The 21,658-nt window shown below is 58.1% G+C and overlaps 9 protein-coding genes and 1 non-coding gene across 10 annotated transcripts; 4 read left to right on the forward strand and 6 right to left on the reverse strand.

Moving 5' to 3' along the window:
* Nucleotides 1-253: 253 nt before the first annotated feature.
* On the reverse strand, nt 254-325 carry SPSK_11201. The gene has a single exon. It is a non-coding gene; the product is annotated as a tRNA-Met (tRNA).
* A 389-nt stretch (nt 326-714) lies between these two features.
* Nucleotides 715-2,378, reverse strand: SPSK_06186 (uncharacterized protein; the record flags this gene model as incomplete). The annotated part of the gene is made up of 2 exons (XM_016732893.1): nt 715-1,799; nt 1,865-2,378. The coding sequence occupies 2 exons, from the start codon at nt 2,376-2,378 to the stop codon at nt 715-717; spliced, it is 1,599 nt and encodes a 532-aa protein (XP_016592697.1).
* An 858-nt stretch (nt 2,379-3,236) lies between these two features.
* Nucleotides 3,237-6,449, forward strand: SPSK_05884 (ankyrin repeat protein; the record flags this gene model as incomplete). Its single annotated transcript, XM_016732593.1, has 3 exons — nt 3,237-3,264; nt 3,330-3,521; nt 3,586-6,449. The coding sequence occupies 3 exons, from the start codon at nt 3,237-3,239 to the stop codon at nt 6,447-6,449; spliced, it is 3,084 nt and encodes a 1,027-aa protein (XP_016592698.1).
* Nucleotides 6,450-7,049: 600 nt separating this feature from the next.
* On the reverse strand, nt 7,050-8,260 carry SPSK_06357 (uncharacterized protein; the record flags this gene model as incomplete). Its single annotated transcript, XM_016733063.1, has 2 exons — nt 7,050-8,174; nt 8,258-8,260. 2 exons carry the CDS (start codon nt 8,258-8,260, stop codon nt 7,050-7,052), a joined length of 1,128 nt encoding a protein of 375 aa, XP_016592699.1.
* Nucleotides 8,261-8,929: 669 nt separating this feature from the next.
* SPSK_06134 (uncharacterized protein) lies at nt 8,930-10,723 on the forward strand (the record flags this gene model as incomplete). The annotated part of the gene is made up of 1 exon (XM_016732841.1): nt 8,930-10,723. The coding sequence occupies one exon, from the start codon at nt 8,930-8,932 to the stop codon at nt 10,721-10,723; it is 1,794 nt and encodes a 597-aa protein (XP_016592700.1).
* Nucleotides 10,724-10,809: 86 nt separating this feature from the next.
* SPSK_06206 (galactokinase) lies at nt 10,810-12,435 on the reverse strand (the record flags this gene model as incomplete). The annotated part of the gene is made up of 1 exon (XM_016732913.1): nt 10,810-12,435. One exon carries the CDS (start codon nt 12,433-12,435, stop codon nt 10,810-10,812), a length of 1,626 nt encoding a protein of 541 aa, XP_016592701.1.
* Nucleotides 12,436-13,220: 785 nt separating this feature from the next.
* SPSK_06348 (uncharacterized protein) lies at nt 13,221-14,447 on the reverse strand (the record flags this gene model as incomplete). Its single annotated transcript, XM_016733054.1, has 2 exons — nt 13,221-13,734; nt 13,801-14,447. 2 exons carry the CDS (start codon nt 14,445-14,447, stop codon nt 13,221-13,223), a joined length of 1,161 nt encoding a protein of 386 aa, XP_016592702.1.
* A 588-nt stretch (nt 14,448-15,035) lies between these two features.
* On the reverse strand, nt 15,036-16,916 carry SPSK_06108 (chromatin structure-remodeling complex subunit SFH1; the record flags this gene model as incomplete). The annotated part of the gene is made up of 1 exon (XM_016732815.1): nt 15,036-16,916. The coding sequence occupies one exon, from the start codon at nt 16,914-16,916 to the stop codon at nt 15,036-15,038; it is 1,881 nt and encodes a 626-aa protein (XP_016592703.1).
* A 1,037-nt stretch (nt 16,917-17,953) lies between these two features.
* On the forward strand, nt 17,954-19,159 carry SPSK_06360 (uncharacterized protein; the record flags this gene model as incomplete). Its single annotated transcript, XM_016733066.1, has 1 exon — nt 17,954-19,159. The coding sequence occupies one exon, from the start codon at nt 17,954-17,956 to the stop codon at nt 19,157-19,159; it is 1,206 nt and encodes a 401-aa protein (XP_016592704.1).
* A 1,810-nt stretch (nt 19,160-20,969) lies between these two features.
* Nucleotides 20,970-21,536, forward strand: SPSK_06658 (uncharacterized protein; the record flags this gene model as incomplete). The annotated part of the gene is made up of 1 exon (XM_016733359.1): nt 20,970-21,536. One exon carries the CDS (start codon nt 20,970-20,972, stop codon nt 21,534-21,536), a length of 567 nt encoding a protein of 188 aa, XP_016592705.1.
* Nucleotides 21,537-21,658: the final 122 nt, after the last annotated feature.

Below are 21,658 nucleotides of genomic sequence, written 5' to 3' on the forward strand. Positions count from 1 at the left end.
GGGAGAGGACGGTGTTAGCCACTTGTCGAAATGGTTTCCGTAGAGTATTTGTCGGCTTCAGGTCCAAGATGTGACTTCGGACTGACTTCCGATTATGACTGTACCCTCTGTTAAAATTGATGGGAAGGTAAAGAAATTTGTTTAGTTAATAAATAAAAGGGAAACAATACCCGTTGGACAAAATACTGTTTTCGTCTATTGATAAAAAAATCACAAAGGGAAAAAAAAAAAAAAATCAAAAGAAAAACACATTTAGCAACTCCTCGTTTCGATCAAGGGACCTCCGGGTTATGAGCCCGGCGCGCTTCCGCTGCGCCAAGTTGCTTAGCTGTTTTGCTTGTGCAAAATCTAAGACTTATTTTCGTATGTGTAGATAGCGCGAATTTAATTGGGTCCATTTCAGTCTTGCTTTCCTACCTTTGTTTCCCCTGTGAGTCAACAACTATTTTCATACCATGCGTCACGTCTGTTCAAGTGGGCAAAAACTTCATATCGCAAATTGATATTTGTAAATTCAAATCCTCATACGTGTAGCTTCGATTCATCCTTCGTAATTCTTGTGTGTATGTATTGCGTCCTCAGTCTCGTCTGTTTCGTTCGCACTTTCCTTCGTGACTCAGCAGGCTGTACGTCGTACGTCGTACCTTTCTATTGTTACTCAACTGCAAACGCCGCCATCCCTCTTGCCCCTCTGCCCCTATTTCCTTCTTCGCCCTATTTTCTTTCCTTCTTCCATTTCTCCAGAAGCTCCTCCATCTCGACATTTTGTTGTGCCTTTGCCCGTGCGATGGCGTCGTCCAGCACACCCGCCCGCCGCTCTGCAACGCCTCGTTCGAGCATGAAGACAACCGACGCCGTGTTGCCCGCGTGTACGGCTGCCAGCAGCGGCGGGTCGTCTGCACAGCTGCCGTCGGGCAGCTGTGTGCTGCGGCTCAATGCCATGGGGTGCTCGTCGTCGGGGCCGCTTTTGTACCACGTCCCGGGCGACGTGTGGATGTCCATGCCGCCGATGTCGACCAGCACGCGCAGCACACCGTAGCCGGGGTTGTCTCGGTTTTTCTCGCCGACGCTCGCAGGCTCGATTGTGTTGCTGACGTTTGTGTTTGTCGCCCCAGCGCGTGACGCCGGAGGCCGTGCCGCGGCCATGGTCACCAGCGACTGCATCCCAGGCCACTTGGGCCGCGGCGGGATCCCATCATACACCTTCCGCGAGACCACCCCGAGAAAACGCGCCACCATGGCCGGCGTGCCGTCCTTGACCAGCGCGTCCAAGATCCAGCCCGTCACCGGCTGCGGGTCGAGGCCGCGGGCCAGCCAGTCGTCGAGAACAGCAAGAGCCCCGCCCGGGTCCGTGTGGCTCTGGACGGCGGCGGCGGCAATCGCGTGGCGGGCTTCTTCACTGTCGGGAGAACTCAACCCAACAGGCAATGTGTGTACGGCGTGATCGGTCCGCAGGGGTGGCGCCCATCCTGCGTTGGCCAAAAGTGCCCATGCCGCCGGGCCATAGTGCGGGTCATCCAACACGCCATCGCAACGGGGTGAACCACGAAATGCATCGGGGCCGACAGACTCGAAAAGAGTGGCCGCTGGTCGACAGCGGCCGTGCTTTTCTAAGAGGTCCCGCAGCATGTCCTTGTGGCGGTGCTTGAGCGCAACGGCGACAAGAATCTGGAGGAGAAGCGGCGTCGCCAGGGCGGACACACCCGCCTCTTCGGGCTCGGCCATGTACTCGTCGGCAAACCGGACGGAGTCATGGTCGGCCGTGATGCATCTTGTGAGTGTCGGGAGGAATTTGGTTGCTGTCCACATTGTTAACAACGATCCTGGGACGTACATAAACACTAGAAGAGCGCGGTCGGCTTACCCTCCGGCAAGACACAACCACCGGCGCTGGCGACGTGGATGGCTGCAGCTACGACATCCTCGTGGACGCGTTCAGCCAGGCCAATGTCAGCCGACTTGTCAACCGCTCCCGTCAACAGCCGTCGAAAGTACGTCTCGATGGTCGTGTCGCCGACGGGGTAGAGGTTGGGGATGTACCGGGGCCGGGCTGGTTGTTTCACCGACTGTGGAGATGCGGACGACCCGCCCGACGCCGTGGAATCCATTGTGGTGCCTCTGACGGACCCGCCCGAAAAGAGGTGGGCCTTGAGTTTACTTAGCATGCTGGGTCGATGCGAGACAGGTTCGTTTGCACTGTTTTTTTTCGTTTCGCATTTGCCGAGTCGTGTGTCGCTGCTGATTTCAAAGAGCTTTGGGTGTGGTCTAGCGGCCATTTTGAGGCTTGCCGCTAGCAGGGCTGCAGCCTCATTATTGTCGGCAAATAGAGAGGCTGCAGCCCCTAGCCAGGCCGACGCAGCTGAGGCAGAGTGTAGCATGTGGCAGAGGAGCCGTCGTGAACTCTTGCGCTTTGTGTCGTTGCGTTTGCGATTGTTGTGAGTCTATCTCTGCCTACTCATTATGTATCTACAGTCGAAGCTCAATACGCCGATTGGCAACTTCGTGCTAACAAAAGTAGCGAACCATCGTCAACATCATGTCGTTCACTCCCTCCGAACCCCAAGCCAACAAATTCTTCCCCTCTTTGCCCTCTGCCGTGTCTGCAAACACATATTCTCCTCATCTGCCACGCCTGCTCGCCATGGTCGCTTCGAACGCCGTCAGTAGTCTTCCTTATACGATTTCCTTTCTCTGTCCCTCTCCAATCTTTCATGAACTAAGATTACATTATTGAGACTTTTGTCTCCAAACGCCACGGGGTTCGTTCAGACGCTAAACAGGCATGTCGGCAGTGTATCGAGGTTACTCTGTCATTGATTTAGTATCAGGGTTTTCTTTTGCTCTTGTCATTTGTTCTTTTTTTCATATCGTATTGTGGCATTTGCTCGTCTCCCCTTCCTGCGAACTTCCCTATGTTCGCACCATTTGACTGGTGATTACAGTGATATAAAATCCCGGAACACGAGCGTCTACTGGTTACGCCTGGATGCGTTTGTGGCTGTGCTGCATAATGATGCCTCATTTTCCTCCACCAATTACCGTTCAGCATAAACGGCCGCCTTGGTTGGGCATACAAAATATGATATCCCAGGTGGGATTCTTCGTTCAGCCGCAAGAAGGCACTGGGCGGCAATGTTCCAGAAACAACCACAACGCGCAGTCCGATCACGACGATCTTGAAGCCTCACAACAAGACGGACAGCGCTTACAAACTCAGGTGCTACAACTCAAAGACTATGGCAAGCTCTAGCAACAGAATGCAAAGTTGGTGGCGGGACATAAAAGGCAGCAGACGGGGACGGCCTGAACGGGCAAATGGTCACCCGCAGCCTCCTCCGCCAAGGGCAACAACTACATCCAACATAAGCATGCCAAAGACGGCTTGGCCTCTCGTGTCGAGCACCAAGAGTCCCCCGCGAAGCAGTCGCTTTGGTACCGCGCATACGACGCCCTCAGAAAGACGAAGACACAGTTGGTGGAGGACTACGAGAAACTGCTCGCAGAGGAGGAGCAGACGGCTAGTACGTATCACCGACTGACACCTTGCAGTCGTATGCCACAGACACTGACCAAACGATATTACAGATTTATCTTTAAATAACGGGGCTCCCGCACAACCTAAGCCACTACATGATGTGACTTTCGGCCCCGACAGTCAGTCTCGCCAAGCACAACTAAACACGGTGATCGAGCAGGGTTTACGACGAGTTGAGGAGAGGAAAGCCAAATACACGATAGCTGGCCATGAGTTTGTCCTGAGGGATCAGGTTGCGCAGGCGGCGAAGTGGATGCTGTGGGCGAAAGACTGGGTCGGCAATGCCGTCCAGGCTTCACCGCAAGCTTCCATCGCGTGGGCCGGTGTTTGCCTTATCCTCCCGCTTCTCACAAACCCCACGACTGCAGCTGAAGCTAGGCGTGATGGATTTACTGATGTCACCGCCCGTATGCGGTACTACGTCGCGTTGGAGCCTCTGTTACGGCGGCTTGGCCAGAATACTTTGGTCGCCGAGACGGTGATGTCGGAAACCAACGGCCATCTCATCGACCTTTATCAACTTATTCTCGAGTTCCAGCTCTGCAGCGTCTTGCGGTTTTATCAAAGCCACGCCAAAACCTATGTTCATGACATGTTTTCATCGAAAGACTGGAAGCAGATGACACTCGACATCAAGGCGCGAGAGGAGGCCGTCAACAAAGATCTGAGCCAGATCAACGAGTTGGCAACGAGACAAGAACTTGAACTTCTGAACAAGACGAGTGCAGATGCACTCAAAGGCATGGAGGGTTTCCTATCGGTCTCGACGCAGCAATTGGCCGTCTTACAAGAGCAACTAGCAATACAACAAGACACCGTGCGCCAACAACTGTCCAACGAGCAGATGAAGTGTTTACAGCTGTTTTGTCTCACCGAAAACGATCACGACGCCACGTACGACTGGTACAAAGACCGCGTGGAAGACCGTATAAAAGGCACGTGTCAGTGGTTCCTCCAACACGCCCACTTCCAGAGGTGGCTGGCGCAGGAGTCAGGTCCACTACTGGTCTCAGCGGACCCTGGGTGTGGAAAATCGGTGCTGGCTAAGTACCTGATTGACACAGGGCTGGCGCAACAGCCAGGTACAATCTGTTACTTTTTCTTCAAAGACCAAGACCAGAACACGGCCCGCCAAGCGTTATGTGCTGTACTCCACCAGTTGTTCTCCCAAAAGCCGACACTGATTCAACATGCCATGGAGTTGTTCAAAAAACAGGGTTCAGCTCTAACCCAGTCCGACAAGTCGCTTTGGACGATCCTCGGAGATGCTGTACGAGATCCACATGCCGGATCTGTTACAATCGTTCTAGACGCTCTAGACGAATGTGCCGAGTCGGAGTTTAAAGACTTAATACGGAATATGGAGAGTCTATTCCGTCTTACACAGTCGGCCAAAAATACAAAGTTAAAGTTTCTTTTAACAATCCGCCCGTACGAAAAACTCATAAACGAGTTCTCGGACTTGTTAGACGCTTTCCCGCAAATTCGTATACCAGGAGAGGATAAGTCGGAAACAATCAACCAAGAAGTCAACCTCGTCATCCAATACCGAGTCGAACAACTAGCGAGAAAACAACGGCTTTCAGACAAGATCAAGTCCTCTCTGGAAAAAAGGTTGCTTGAAATTGAGCACCGTACATACCTCTGGGTTTACCTTGTGTTCGACTATTTAGAGACAGGCTTTAAAAAGACATTAAAGGGAGTCCAGGCTGCTTTTCAAACTCTACCAAAGAGTGTCGACCAGGCATACGAGCGAATTCTGAATAAGTCCAGGGACGACCCAATGGTCAAGAAAGTCTTGAGTATCCTTTTGGTAGCAAGTCGGCCATTAACGCTCGCGGAAATGAACGTTACTACGAAAATAATCGGCCAAGGACAGTCATTCCGCGACCTCGAATTTGAGGAAGAAGCAGACTTCAAATCACGTCTCCGAACGTGGTGTGGACTGTTTATCTCCATTCATCACGGCAAGGTTTACTTTCTTCACCAAACTGCCCGGGCGTTCCTTATAGAGTCGTCATCTACAGCAGCTTCGCCAGAGCTACGATGGCATCACTCTATCACCACCCGTCATGCACACACTGTTCTTGCCGAGATTTGCGTGTTCTATCTGAACATGTTTCACTCCGAAGAAAGAGAGTCACCCAGTCATGATGTCCGTCACGGTGCCCTTTTACGTTACTCGGCCGAAAACTGGGCCGTTCATCTCAACAAGGCTGAAATTGAAAGTAACTCCGCGATGGTGACTCTCGCTCTCGGACTTTGTGACACAGATTTGACGAGTAATTCAGTCTGGTTCAACATTTACGCAGAGACTAAACCATGGAATACTCTTACGAGTTATACAACTCTTTTATTAGCGTCACATTTTGGACTGACTTACGTGGTAAAACTATTACTCGACAAGGGCGCCGACATCGACGCAAAGACTAAGACTGGTACGACTGCGATATTGTTTGCCGCCAGTAACGGTCACGAGGCCGTCGTACGGCTACTAATCGACAACGGTGCCGATATTGAGTCGAAGGATAATAATGGTCTAACGGTGTTATCGCGTGCCGCCGCATGGGGCCACGAGGCCATCGTACGGCTACTACTCGAAAAAGACGTCGATACCGAGTCGAAGGATATTGATGGTGTGACGGCGTTATCGTATACTACTTTATGGAGGGGTAACGAGGCTATCGTACAGTTACTACTCGATAAAGGTGTCGATATTAACGCAAAGAATAATCGTGGTTTGACGGCGTTGTCGTTTGCTAGTATGAGGGGTTACGAGGCCGTCGTACGACTACTACTCGATAACGGTGCCGATGTTAAGGCGAAGGATAATGATGGTATGACGGCAATGATGTTTGCCGTTAAGAATGGCCACGCGGCTATCATCGAACTGTTGGAATTGTATGGTGTCTAATTTGAATAATAAATGTAGTTATCCTGTAAGTAATATTACCTCTTTTTAAAATCATTTCGATTGAATTCTGTAAGGCTTTGACGGCGTCCATCAGTTTGGGTACGTGTTGTGCATCAGGTTGAGTCCCAGGTTGGCGTGTGGCCAACCATGGTGCTTCTCCGGATGTTCTGGTTGTGTTCTTTTTTTGGTAGATCTCTGGCTATGTCGGCTGTCGTATGGATACAGATGATGGAGCGAGATACCATCGACAAAAAGTATAGCCATAAGCATCTTCACATGTATTTATATTTGCTCGTACCAACGGGAGCTCCCTCAGTATAATCCAGACGGTGGCGTAATGTATCATTGATTCGGTGGTGCTGACTGTAATGTGTAGCGTGAGGTTGTTTATGTACCTAATAACACCGAACCCGAGTCAATAGCATCAAAAATTGCTTTATTGATGCCACCAAAATATGCGCGTGCCTTGCATCGCTTAGAAGATGCACAACGCATTGAATATGCACTTGTCCGATTTATTTATTATTCACCGAGGGCAATCGTGACTGCAAAAATGTGAAAATATAAAACAGCAATAGCAAAATGTCTCTCTTCTATCCTCTACTCATTGTTGCCCGACCCACGGCCAGCACCGGCACCAGCACCGGCACCGGCACCGGCACCACCAGCGCCGCTGCCGCGCATGAAGTCCCGCGCCAAGTTGGCAATGCTGGGGTCGGACATGAGCGCGGACAGGTCGGGCAGGCCGCCGCCGCCGCCAAACTGGCTCGCCAACTCGCGCACGCGCGGGTTGCCCAAGAGGCTGGCCATGCGCTCCGGGTTGTCCATGAAGTCCTGGGCCGCGGCCGCGAACATGGGGTTGTTCATGATGGACGCAAAGTCGGGGGCACCACCAGCGCCGCCGCCGGCACCGCCGCCCCCAAGCATGCTGGCCAGGTCGCCCAGGTTGGGCACGCCGCCAGCACCGGCGCCGCCACCCGCGCCGGGCGCGCTGGCCGACACGGCATCCCGGGACGACTGCTCCTCCTCCTCCGCCAGCTCGTCCACGCGCCGCTTGGCCGTCTCGTAGCCCTTCTTCATGGCATCGCTGCCGCCGTTGCCCTCGTAGGCAATGCCCTGCTGGTAGGCGTCCATGGCGCCGCGGGCGTCGCCCAGGGCAAACTTGGCGAGGCCCAGGCGGGACCAGGCCTTGGTGTAGTTGGGGTCGATGGCGACGGCGGCCTCAGCGTCGGTGCGCGCGCTGGCGTGGTCCTTGGCGGCCGAGTGGGCGGCGGCGCGGTTGGAGAGGTAGATGGCGTTGGTGGGGTGCAGGCCGAGCGCCTGGGTGTAGAGGGCAATGGCGGACGCGTAGTCCTTTTGGGCCATGGCGGCGTTGCCTTTGCTCTTGAGGCCTTCGGCTTCTTTTTTGGTGGCAGCGGAGGGTTCCACGGGAGTGGAGGGGGCGGCAGCGGCAGCACCAGCCGGCGCTGACGACGACGACGACGGCGCCGTGCTGGTGGCACCGCCGGCACCGCCTGCGCCGCGCAGCTTCTCATACACCGCGTAAATCTTCTCCAGCGACTGCCCGCCCACCGCCTCCTTGACGGCCGCCTTGTCCGCCGGGTCCACCTTGAACGACTCGGCCACGCAGGTAATGGCCACCTCGACCGAATCGCGCTCGTCGGCGGCAATGGTGCCGTCAGATGCCGACGTCGACAAGAAGTCGCAAATGGCGAGCGCCAGGCGCTGTTTTGACGTGAGAGACTAGAGCTGTCAGTGCGGAGCACGTCGAGTGTAGAGGGACATAGCGAAGCGTAGCAAAGACTTACCATGTTGCGTGTGCGTATGTGTGGGTGTGTGGGTGTAAGGAGGAGTGGTTGAGAGGTGAGACGTTAAAGTCAAAGTCAAAGTGGTGATATTGCTTTGGTGTCAACAACCTATCTTTACGCTGTGCATCGCACCTGCCACCATCGAAACCGACAGCACCTCGCAGAAGCCCAACCCAATGCACAGGGAAAGAGCACCTGCTAGCGTCTTACCGTTTTGGAGGGGTCGTTTTGGCGGTAGTGGAAGGCTCGGCAGGGGTCCACTTTTTACTGGACAGACGTTGCGCTGTGCACGTTCTGTGGCAGCCTGCTGGTGGCGGTTGCACGTGGATTCAGTACGTGTACAATGCACAGTGCATACTGTAAGGGCACCGTACGAATACTGTACGAGCTTCCCCAGCTTTGGGCGTGAGAATAATCGCTGTTGGCAGTAGCACCAACAAGCACAAGATCGCCAACACGACCAAAGCACAACATACCGAGGTCGGATTCTACGGCCGTGCCTCTGCGTGATCAAACGACTCGAGCAGCCTCAAGTTTTTTCTCGCTGGCGAGACACTGACTTGCGCTGAGTGGTGACTGTCTCGACGTTCTACCGACCTTCAGCCTTCATTCCAACGTACGCCTCTTCCTCGTACTCTTCGTCTTCCTTCGTCACCGCCTCCTCACAGCACCATGGTCTCCGCCGAGACGACGGGGACCACCCCCGGGGACGACGCCGACGAAAAGTCCTGCTTCATCTGCCTGCAGACGGCCGCCGAAACGCCCGACGCCGCCTGGGTCACGCCCTGCCCGTGCTCCCTCGACGCGCACGAAGACTGCATGCTGCAGTGGATCGCCGAGACCGAGGTGACGCTCAAGCAGGGCGCCAACCGCGGCAAGAAGCTGCGGTGCCCGGCCTGCAACGCGCGCATCCGCACCGTCGAGCCGCACGACGCGCTCGTGGCCCTGGGCGACCGCGCCGTCCGCGCGTACCAGCACACGGCCCCGGCGCTGCTGGGCACGATGCTCATGGGCATGGGCGTGGTCGGCTCGAGCTTCTACGGGTACCACTCCATGGCCGCGTTTGCCGGCGAGGGCGAGACCATGGCGTGGCTCCTGTCCAGCTTTGAAGACGCGGCGGCGGACGTGTTGGCGGCGGCGGCGGCCGGGGGCCACCAGCGACCACCCGGCGCGCCCGTCGTGCCCGTCGTGCCCGTGGCCATCGGCTGGCGCGAAAGCATGTCGTTTGTCAACAAGGTCTTCTTGCTCAACCTCGTCGCGCCCAGCCTGCTGCTGCACCGCGCCGTGCCGAGCCTGGCCAACCTCATCGCCCTGCCCGTGTCGCTCGTCTACGGCGCGACGCTCGTGTCGCGCCACCACCTGCCGCGCTGGCCGCCGTCGCCGCGCTGGGCCGTCGTGGCCCTGCCCACGCTCAGCATTGCCTATGCGACGGCCTACTACGACCTCTTTGGCGGGCTGGAGCGGCGGCTGAACCGGGCCCTGCGCGGGCGGCCGGAGACGGACGAGGCGGAGAACCGTGGGCACGAGCTGCGGGCGCCGGCGGCCGGGAACGTGGCCGGGAACGCGGACGGAGACGACCAGCGCGGCGTCGTGGCCCGGCTGCGCCGCTTGGGTGCGCTCGTGGCCCAGCTCGCAGGCCACGACAATGACAACGGCGACAACGGGGAGGGACCGGGTCCAATGGGCCTGGAGGTGGCCGTGGACATTGTGGTCGAGGAGGTGGAGGAGGAGCCACAGGGCGACGACGACGACGACGACGACGGATGGGTGGATGACGACGACGACAACGAGATCTTGCCACCGAGGGTGGTCCGCGACGACGACCTGAATATACTGGGCGATGTGGGCCATGTGGGCGGTGGGAACCACAACGACAACGACGACGACGACGACGTTGCCTTGCCACCACCGGACATTCTACGGGCGCGGCTGGGCGTGGCTGCAGATGCCGACCACGGCGCTGGCGACCTCGGTGCGGCCCATGGGGCCAATGGGGACGCCATCCCACTCGCCGAGGCCCTGGCCGCGCAGGTGGCCGACGCCAACGGTCCCGTGCCGGCAGCAGAGGCGCCTCCTCCTCCTGCGCATGCTGGCGGCGGTGGAGGCGGCGGAGGCGGTGCAGGCGGCGGCATGTTTGTCTCGGACATTCTGGCCGCCATCACGACCCAGCTGCTGCTGCCGCGCTTCGCCGCCACCATTGGCATGCTTCTGGGCCATGTCTTGCCGCGCAAATGGGTCACGCCGGCGGCGGCGTTGCAGACGACGGTGCGCGGCGGTGGTCGTCCTGGCGGTGGAGGGCTCTTGACCCAGAGATGGGGCCGCAGCTTGGTGGGCGGGCTGCTGTGGATCGTCTTGCGGGATGCGTGGACGCTGTACATCAAGTACCGCCGGGTGCAGGTCAAGAAGCAGCGCAAGATCAAGAATGTGGACAGAAAGCGGCCCAAGGATGCGGCGACCCAGTCGTAGACGGGGGTCTGCATGTACGATAGATGATGAATAACGTTCTTCACTTGTAACTTTTATGCTAAACAGGACGACGTTCGCCTTCTCCATCAGTTCACACCACGCCCCACGTAAATGGCACTCCCGCTGCCCGGCCGGCTCAGCACCACGGCGGCCGCCCGCTGCTCGTCCGTCAGCTCGGGCCGCTTGCTGTAGTACTCGTCGTCCCACGCCTTGCGGACGGCGTCCACCTTGTTCGCCGGCACCAGGTGCACGCTGCACCCGCCCCAGCCGGCGCCCGTCACGCGGCTGCCGAGGCTGCCGGCGCGGCGCGCAATCGCGCACAGGTCGTCGAGCTCGGGACAGCTGCACTCGTAGAGGTCGCGGCAGCTGTCTTGGGTGGCGTTGAGCAGGGCGCCCAGCGTCGCCGCCGTCGACGCATCCACAATGCCGTGGCCGGCCGCGCCACGCGCGGCCTCCAGCACCTCCATAAAGTCGAGCACCCGCAGCGCCTCGCTGAAGACGTGCAGGGCGCGCTGCCGCAGCTTGAAGCGCTCGGCGCGCACAGGGAACGTGCTCATATAGTCCGTTTCAAGCGAAGCCACCGTCACGCCGAGCGTAGACGCAATCTCCTCCCGCGTGTACCCTTGCTCGGAGGCCAAATGCTTGTCGACCAGCGCGACGAGGGCCTGCAGCTGCGCTTTGGGCGACCGCGGCGTGTTTGGCACGCCGCCCTGCTCCTGCAGCGCAAAGTACGTCTCGTGGAACCCGTGCAGGCTGATGCCGAGGGGCGCGCTGTCGCCGGGCAGGCGCGTGCCGGGCGGGTTGAGGCGGGCGTTGAGCACGGCCGCCGCCAGGGTGCACTCGACGACGCGCAGGTTGTAGTGGATCGGGCCCGTCACAAACTTGTCGGCGGCCACAAACGACTGGGCAATCAAGAAGCAGAGCTCCGTGTCGGGCGACGCCGCCGCCGGGAAGAAGACGGGGCGCGCCGTCAGCGTCGGCGCAAAGCTCACAAACAGCGCCGCCCCGCGCTCCGCAAACACCGACGCCGCCTGGTCCATGCCGCCCGAGTTGACGCCCACGCTGCGCTCGCTGACAATCGCCAGCTCCGTCAGCGCCGTCTTGTCAATGTTTTTCTTATTGTCGTCGTCGTTGGCCGCCAGCACCGCCAGCGCGCTGCAGCTCGTAAACGCCGCGCTCGAGCTCAGCCCGCCGCCCACCGGCACCGTCCCGTCCAGCACCACCTGCAGGCTGCGCGGACGCAGCGGCGGCAGGCCGGCCGCCGCCCGCTTCGTGCGCAGCAGCGCCAGAGCGCCCCGCAGGCCCGACTTGAAGTAGTTGGTCCACTCGTGCACGCTCGCGTCAATGGCCACCTCGTCGTCCGCCGCAAACGTAAACGTCTGGGCCGCAAACTTGGGCAGCACGTTGCTGATCTCCACCGTCCATGTTGTATCCTCGCTTCGCTCGCTGCTGTCCTTGTTCTTGTCCTCGCTCATGCCCACCGCAATGATGCAGTCCCCCGTAATCGCCATCGGCAGCACGCTGTACAGCGAGTAGTCAATGTGCTCGCCAATCACATTCACCCGCCCCGGACTGCGCGCCACAAACGCGGCCTCCCGGCCGTGTCTTTCCCGGAATGTCGCCAGCAGATGCTGCCATCGCGTCGTCTGGGCGGGCACGGCATCCTCGGTGTAGATCTGGCCGAGCCGGTCGATGACGGGAACGGTGGTCATGGTGGGTGTTGAGCGGGGGGGAGGGGGCGTATGTTGTCAGGCAGTAGGTATGGTAGAGGTGAGATGATGGTTGCAGGAAGATGAAAAGAGGGAGACGGAGACAAAGCAAGGAATACGACAAAGAGAGCCTACATAGGAGAGCTCCTTCCTGGGAGAGCTCTCGGAACGCCCGTTGGGCCCACGTGAGCGCCTAAGACGAGTCGTTCCCAGAAGGGAAGGTTGCTTGCAGCACACGATCAGCGGGGAACAATGGGCCAACGTCATTCGGCTGTTCCGACCAGCAAAAAAATAAAAAAGAAACAGCTCAAATAGGGGTAGTATTAGTTACCCCGCGGCTTTTACAGCGTCTTTAGCGTATAAATCCAGAACATACTAAGTATCTTACAGGGCAGTACGGATGATCAGGGGCAACAGTTGGCGACAATAATCTCCCGCAACAAAAGAAACTGCAAATAATGAAAATGAAATAAATGTCGCTCAACTCCTCATGAATGCGGTATTTTGAGTGTCAGCAAACAGAGGCTAGACCATAGACCATTGACTGTGTGGCCCTCTTGGCGCTTCCTTGCTCCTTCCTCTCGCGGTGCCTCGGGGCATCTCTCGGACGAGATGCAGTCTCGGTCAGGTACCCACCGAGCCCTAGTCCACTAAAGAGAAGAGCGCGGAACGTCGGCCCACTCCACCATCACTATTCATATCAGGGCCTCACGGAGTACACACTGCCATCCCCTTACAAGCTGCCACTTCTTCTATTTCTCCTCGCTACGCTCATTGTCGTGTCCTCGCTACGCGCGCGCTCTCAGTCCCCAGGCCCAGTGCGTCCGTGGACTCGTCGCCAGCCGCCACATCGACGCCAGGTCCCCGGCCTGCTCGCCGGCCTCCACCACCAGCGCCTCCATCGCCTTGTGCGCAAACGCCACGGCGCACGCCTCCTCGGCAAAGAGCGCGCAGTTGAGCGCCGCGCGCGTGTAGGCCTGCTGGCCCACCAGCGTGTCGAGCCGTGCGTCCTCGTACAGGATGGCCAGCTCGATGCCGCTGTTGGCCGTCGTCGACGGGTCCCCGCGGTCGAGCCGCGCCCGGAGCGCCAGGATCTCCTGTGTCTGCTTGTCGCGCTCGGCGGCCGCCGTGTCGTTGTGGCACAGCGAGCACGCGCACGCGAACCCCCAGTCGCGCAGCCGCGCCTGCCGCTCGGCGCGGGACAGCAGCACCTCGACGTAGCTCACCGTCAACTCGTCGCCGGGCTGAATGTCGCGGACGGCCACGACGGTCTGCGTGATGCCGTGGACGTGGTAGTGGAGGCTGCGGCACGTTAGTCGTCACAGTAGTATCGAGGTGGGTACATGGAGCAGAAATGGGAGGACGTACTTTGGCCGGCAATCGTGGTTGAGGCGGGCCGCCGCCGGAAAACACCCCAAATGCCCCGTCGCCTCGTCACGCCCGCCGTCCAGAAACAGCCGGAAACAGTTGGTCTCGATGTTTGCGTACACCCCGCTGCCGCCCAAGTGCATCTGCCGCTGGAACCGCCGCCGGGCGGCCGCCGGCAGCCTCTGCGTGGCGGCCTCGTACAAGCCGTCCAGCTGCGCACCCGCCGCTTTGGCATGCGTCTCCCAGTGGACCAAGAGCGTCGGACCGTGCACCATCAGCTGGTCACCCCGGCGGATGGTGCTGTTGGCCACGAGGCCCAGGCCTTTGCCGGCCACGTAGGCCTCGTAAAACGGAGGCGGATCGGTGACGTGCGTCGTGGCAGCGGCGCCACGATGAGGTGGAAGACCGTCGAGCAGCGCCGCATTCTCGGCCGTCGTGACAACAGCGATGCCGCTGCCGCCGCCGTACAGCGAATCGGCGTACACACAGACATTGTCGACACAGCGGTGCGGGCCAGTCAGCTGCAGGGGACGGTCGTGTGGTCTCGAAATGGGATAAGACGGCGTCGTTGAAAATAGAGACAAGGGACAGGCGGCGACAGAGCCCACCACCGAGTAAAAGGCAAGTAGAAGGCGTATTGCTGTCATTGTGACGTTGTCATTCAGAAACAAGACAAAATTGCTTCTTTGAATTTTTATTCAATACTGGTACCATACGACACTCCGTTGTCTGTTTCAGCAACTGTGGCCATCTGGCTAAACAGCAGCGACGGCATAACTGATTGTGTGCCGTAGATGTGGAGTATTGGGGGAATAAAGCATATATTAATGTCCCAGCATCAATGCTAATCTCATGGAACGAGGGACTGAAGAAAGGTCATTGCCATGAATCACATGAAAATCAATAGAAAGCGAATAAAATAAATACTACAAATATACAGAGCATCGAGGCCCTGACCGAATTGTACAAATCATACAGACACAAATATTACATTCCGTTCACCCCAACCGCCAGGCCACTAAATCACCAGGTTTCATTATTGCTGCCATGGGCAGAGAGCAGGCCACAAGGTAGACGGGAGGTCAGTGTCATTGACCAAAGAAAGAAACCATAACAAAAAAACAGATCCTCCAAACTCCGGCTCCATACTCCCGTCGTTTCCCCCGTTTCACCCCGTTCACCCGTTTCCACAAGTCCATCCCCATCCACGTCTCGCCTCGGCGTCTCGTTTTTGCCTACAGCAGAATGACATCGTTGACGTGCAGCATTTTTGTCCACCGCGGCAGCTTGCGGTCCCGCTCGTACAGGTAGCCGCAGTTGTTGCACAGCGACCGCGGGCCGTGGGGGCCGTCCCGCACCGCCCACACGCTCGTGCCCCAGACCCGGCAGTGGGCGCACCGCCACGACGTGCGCTCGCTGTCGGTCAGCGTGCCGCCGCCGCCGCCATAGCCACCGCTGCCACCGCTGCCGACGTCCGGTGTTGCCCGTCCTGGCGTCCCACCCCGCCCCAGCGGCGACAGGCTGCGGAACCGCCGCTTCTTCTTGGTGCGCTCGCCGCGGCCCATGCGCTCTTCTTCCTCGACCAGCGCGCCAAACCCGGCGGGCAGCCCGCCCGCCATCCCCGTGTTGCTGCTGAACCGCGCCGTCTCCCGCCGCAGCCGCCGCAGCTGTCGCTCCCGGTCGTACTCGCGCTTCTCGATGTCTTCCTTGCTCAGAATCTCCACCTTGGGCTCCCAGGCGTCGCCCAGCGTGTCCGGATCATAGCGCCACCCGCCGACGCCCCCGCTCCCGTCGTCCTCGTCACCGCCAAGGCCACCACCGCCGGCCGCATGGCCCAGCGCCGCATCGTTGGGGAAATCCGACGGCAGGCCGCCGCCCACCAGCCCGCCCGACTCGCACGCCTCCTTTTTTAACCGCAGTACGGCCTCGTAGATGGCGTGCGTCATGGCCGGCACCCACTCGCCCGCCAGGCCCAGGTCCGCGCACGTCTGCCGCGCAAACGCCTCCGCCGTGCCCGGCGGGTGCAGCAGTGACCACTCAAACTTGTCCGTGTAGAGCCGCGACGCCAGGTTGATGTTGAGGTTCACAATGCACCGGTACGTGTCGTCGGGGTTGTAGTCGTCCGCGTCTGGCTCGATGGCTTCCGCCACGGCCGTCACGGGGGGCGGCGCCGGCGTGCTGTGGCCCCCCAGCCGTGACGGCGTGTCGGCGCGGCTCAACGACAGGTGGGGGGTGCCGGCGGCGGGTGTGGCTGAGTCGCGTTGTGTTGGTTGCGGTGCCTGTGGCGCCTGTGCGTGTGTCTTGCTGGCCGACGACGCATGGGAGTGGAACAGCGGGTGCAGCGCCACGCCCGCATACTCCTCGAGCTGCGTGCGGATCTGCTTGCTGATCTCGGCCGCCACCGTGCTGCGCACCGGCAAGTCGAGGTCCTGCGTCAGCGTAATCGCAAACTGGTCCGTCGTAATCAGCGTCTCGTGCAGGTTCCACAGAAACGTGTCCTTGAGCCGGAACGGGATCGTCGCCTCGCCCGGCTGCCGGTTCAGCGGGTTCGTCATGTCGTACTGCGCCAGCACCGACGCGTGTGCGCCCGGCGGCGGGCCAATCGGCGGGCCGAGGGGCGCCATCGGCAGGTAGGGGGGGATCTCCACGTCGATGCGGATCGGAATCAGCGTCGAGGGCAGGCAGGCCTGTGCATAGTTGGCCAGGTCCGACCGCGGCACCCGCGTCTTGCCCTGCCAGTCGCGCCACACCCCCTGCACTTCCACGGGCCCATCCGCGTCCTTGATGCGGTCCGCCGGCTCGCCTGGTGTGGATGTGCCCGGGGCCCCGGATCCAGGACCGCCCGGTGTCCCTGTCGGCGTCCCCCGCAGCCGCAGACTGGACGGACGCCGCCGCGAGTCGTCGTCGTCGTCGTCCAGGTAGTCGTCGAAGCCGTCTTCGGCGTAGTTGATGATGGTCGTGCCGCGCTTGGTCGTCTTGGGCGCGGCCGGTGCGCTCGGGTTGACGGGCACAAGCAGCGCGTTGTGGTACGCGCGCAGGCGCGCCGCGTACGACGACCAGTACGCCTGTGGTGCCGCCGATGTTGCCGACGGCACAGGCGGTGCTGTGCCGGCCATTGTGTCGGGAAAAGGACAGGAGATGTGGTGCCGATTATCGCATCAAGGGAGGAGAGGAAAGGTAGATAAAGTGTTGTTGTCGTTGATAAGGACACTCGAGTGAAGCTGGAGCTAATGTCGCGATTCAAGATGCGGATGGTATGTCGATACGAGAAATGCAAAGGAAACGCCAGGGATGAATTGATGAAATGCGCAATGCAAGCCAATGCGGATTGAAGCACGCGCTGGTGATGTCGCCGCGGTTAATCGAGTTCGTTCTGCGCGTTGGCGAACCGATCTGTCTTGCAAAGAAACGTAGTCGTTTTGTGGAAGCTCCCTGTGTCGCGATGCAATGCAAAAAGACGTGCAGTTTCGCCGTAAGAAAACGACGCCGTCGCGTTTTGGAAATTTTGGGGCCAGGTCCGCGACGGGGGCACAGGTGGGGTCATGTGACTGTTACGATGACTAAGCGTGATCCTCCTTGGCGTTGCAGCTAGCTACATAATATGATGTACTCCGTACAACGCCCCTGACGCAGCCTTTTGTTTACCAGCGGCAAAGGTTGAAAAGGCAACAAGTGTTGGCTCGTTTGGCAGAAAGAGCCATGGCAGGGCTCGATACACGCTCCTGCCTTGCAAAAAGAGATGCGCAGTCGCAACGACCGTTTTGACGCAATTGCCGTTTTTGGCGCGAGGCACACAGCATGGTGCGAAAGAGGAAAGAGCGTCAGGCGACCTTGGTCGGCTGTTTCTGAGTCGTAGCTGCCTCACACGACCAAAACAGGACACAGAACAGGATGCTCAAGTGACGCCTTCCTGTTTTGATGGAACAGGCGAACATGCTGGTCAGATGCAGTGCACTGCCTGATGGGTTCCATCGCTGCTGTCTTTTGCCCCTTTTCTCCTGTTTACGTTGGCCATCGTCGTCGTCTTTTCATCCTCATTTCGTCTCTCTCCCTCAACTTCCATCCCATCTCCATCGTCCCATTTTCATTGTATCGTCAGACCCAACAAGACCAACAAAGACAAGAACCAAAAGGCAACTCGACACACGACAAGATGTCGTCCCCGAACGAGACGTTCCACGACTCTAACGAGCAGACGCCGCTGCTCGCTGACGCCAACGACACGACGGCAGGCCAGGCTGGGAAAGGGACTCAAAAGTCATTCTTGCCGTCCATCCTGCCCTGGCGCGGTCTTGCACACGGCCACTGCCGCCCTCCCAAGCCGCCGTCGACGCCTCCGCTCCCCGCGTCCGGTCCACCAGATGCATCGCCTGCCGCTTCTGGTGGCGGTCACAGCAGCACCGTCAACAGCAGCAAATCGAGTCGACTTGCAGACAGACCGTCGGATGGGCCTTTGGATGGCACCGATGGAACTGACAGCGCTCATGGCAGCCCCGGGGTCGTCGATGCGGTCGACGCTGTCAACTCTGCCACGTCTGGACCCTGGGGCGACCCGGCTGGCCTCGACATGCGTCGTGCCAATGACGAAAACGTCGTCCTGTTCCGCGAGGCCGTTGGCATTCCGACAGCGAGCACACGGCCCCCGACCCCGTCCGCAGACGCCAGCCACCGTCCAGCGCGGCATGACCCCGAATCTGGTGGTGTCCCCCCCGATTCCATGCCCACGGGCATCTATGCCCGCGTCATCAAGGAGAAGAAGGCCAAGATGTGGCAAGCCTCTGTGCTCAACGGCCTCCTGAACGCCTGCCACGTGGCCCAGATTTTGGTGGGTGCCGTGCTCACGACGCTCGGGCCCTCGGCGCAGGACCACACGGTGGCCATTACCGTGCTCGGGGCCACCAACACGGTCCTCGCCGGCGTGTTTGTGCTCATGAAGGGCCAGGGCTTGCCCGGCCGGCTCCGCAAAAATGCTGCGACGTTTCGGCGCGTGCAGGACTGGATCGAGGAGACGGACGCGCTGTTGGTGGCCGGTGTGGTTGGTCGTGATCGGCGCGACGTTGGCTCGCTCGTCGAGACGGCCTTTCAAAAGTACAACGCCGCCGTGGCCAATGACCAGGCCACGGGCTGGCAAGATCCGACCAAGCAACACCTCCCCGATGCGGCCAACGATGTTGTGGCCCGCGGCATGCCGTCGACGCCCGCACCTGTGCCCGTGCCCGCTGGAAATGGTGGTTCGGCCACAAGCTCTCCGGTCGTCCCGGCCTTGCCTGCTAGCAGCTCGCACGCCACCGAACACATGGACCAGGACGGAAACGCACACGGAACATCTGATGCGGCTGGTAGTGCCTCGAGCGAGTGAGGGTGCGACGACTAGTGCTTGGGGCGTTTTGCCCTATTGTGTGTAATGATACTGTTTCATTCATGTTACTTGTTTTCTACTTGTTCCTTTTTTTGCCCGTTGTCTCATTTTTGCCACTGCGTTCTTCCCATCATTGTTTTTACACCCTTGACATCCTTTAGACGAGCCGAGCCTTCATTTCGACTGGCGATGATACGTGTTGGCGACGGCCACTGTGTACGGAGCATGTTAGTCTTGGACCCACCAATAAACATTGATTTCCCATTCTATTTCGTTCACTGTCTTTTTTTCTGCATACGTATCTTTCTCAATGTACCTGTTTCTCTCACACTGTCAGAGGTGATATGTGTTTGGCCGCTTCGTCAGAATCGCACTACTTGCCAACACTAACAAAGTACACGACTACCCAATAGTCAGCGGCTCGCACCGTTAGTCAAGATCCTTTGAATATGACGATGCGGCCAACACTAACAAACTGTTTGCTTTGCTTACTGCTGATATTTTCAGAATGCGTCCTTGGGCAAATGCAATCACGGGCCTCCCAGGACAATCTCGTCTTCTCAATTTCAAACATGTCAAGCATGCACTCTCAAACTCTACGATGGAAGTTTCCCGGTTTTTCAACTTTTTCGGCCTCTTCCGCCTGTTTAAATCCAGGCAGTCGAGTGGCTCTGCAAAGTCTAGTCGCGTCTCCAATGATGCAAAGGCGGCAATGCTCGAACATGTAGAAGGCAGCCACCCCTCCAAACCACGTCCATCTATACAGAGTTCAAACCACGACCACAAGGATGATAGTGGATATCATTACCGCTTTCTGAAAAGGTATTTGGTCTCGAGCATCATAATGTGCCAGCTGTTATTTTCTTTCCAAACAACGGCAAACTTTGAAAAACAAATCTTCCGTTTATAACACCGCCATCTGCCAAACTCTGGACCGGCACAATGACCAAGCTTCGCTCTTTCAATGTCGAGTGCAAGGACGCAACACGCAACAAAAAGCATGACAGGGTTCAGTATCACGTTTGGTGTACTACCTGTGGGCCAGCTGTGGTCTGTGTGGTTGTCCTTGGACGCTTGGAGTTTCCAGGAAGTAAGTCGCCTTATCCTTCTTCTAATATTCTTGCCAGCCAATAAACTAACGCAGTGATACAGTGCCCTCCACTGACTTGGATGTACATTCCCACTCAGGGTCACGCACTACTGTGCCCAATCTCGCGGCCGGTTGTTCACAAGATATTCTCTGCGGAGGTTTCTGCTGGTGTTTATTGTGTGTTGTGGTGCTTCGTTTTGCAATGTCAGCTTCTACTGCTGTTTTTCTTTGTTGAATTTGCTGTGTCGTGTTGTCGTCTGTTTTGTCTTTCTGTTGTTGTCGGTGTCTTATTTTCGGTTCATCGAGTTGCACTGATCTTGTAGGGCATGTGGATGACTGACCCCTTCCACTGGTCACTGTATGCATGTCGGGCAAGCGAGTAATGTACTCTTGTACTCTTGTACATACAAACTACACTCTTCTACTCTTCTACTCATCAATCTTTTACACGTGATCGATGCTGGCTGACTCACCTTCTTCAATGTGCAAGCAGATACAAAGTTGACGTGACAACCGTTTCTCCCTTTGGTTTCTTCTTTCCTCCTTCTTCTCCTATCTTCTGCTACCGCCAGCTTCTAGCACGTTCTCGGCAATCACAACTTTCCAACATCACAACATCACAACATCACACATCACAACGTCACACATCACAATATCACAGCACTCGCAGCACTCGTAACACTCGCAACTACGACCATCGATCCGAGCCACGCCATCAAAATGCTGCTTCATGCGCCAGCAAATCCAACCCCCAGCTATCTCTTTGGCTTTCGTTTCCCGATCTACGTGCACGGTGTCCGGTTGACGCTTATTAGCATCATCTCATTCTTGTTTCCCGATTCCGTTCGTACTTGGTATGATCCGAAACCGGCCACCGAACGGAGGGCGAAGCGCGGCGCCACTGGTATTTATGCCGTTGCGGCCGTTCCAGATCTCGAGGCGGCTTCCACCGCCCACAGCACCACGTCTCCTACGACGCCCGCCACAGCCAACTACGACTCGCCCGACGGCTTTCGCGACTTTCTTGCTGGCACCGCGCTCGTGGTCCTCCAGCTCTGCGAGCTCGAGGTCGCCATCACCGTCTTTGTGCTGGTTCTCTGCTTCGAGATGGCGGTGCGGAACGCTGTTCTGTGGTGGCACGGCGGGACACAGTCGCTGAAGAGACGACCTTGGATAGACTGGTTCAATGGGTTTTGTATTTACATAATTGCTGTGGCGCGGATCTTGGCCATGGCCGAGCCCACTGTCATTTGTAAATATGACAAGAGCTGCCACGACGGCGTGTGAAGAGTCGCCATGCCGTGCTGTACAAGGATGGACAAGACGTTACTTTGCGGGAGTCAAGTCGATGTCTTGGTCCAAGCCAAGGTGGCATCGATGTGGTGATTCTGCTGGATGGAGACGTATTG

Source organism: Sporothrix schenckii (genome assembly GCF_000961545.1).
Source record: "Sporothrix schenckii 1099-18 chromosome Unknown Cont38, whole genome shotgun sequence".
Taxonomy (NCBI): domain Eukaryota; kingdom Fungi; phylum Ascomycota; class Sordariomycetes; order Ophiostomatales; family Ophiostomataceae; genus Sporothrix; species Sporothrix schenckii.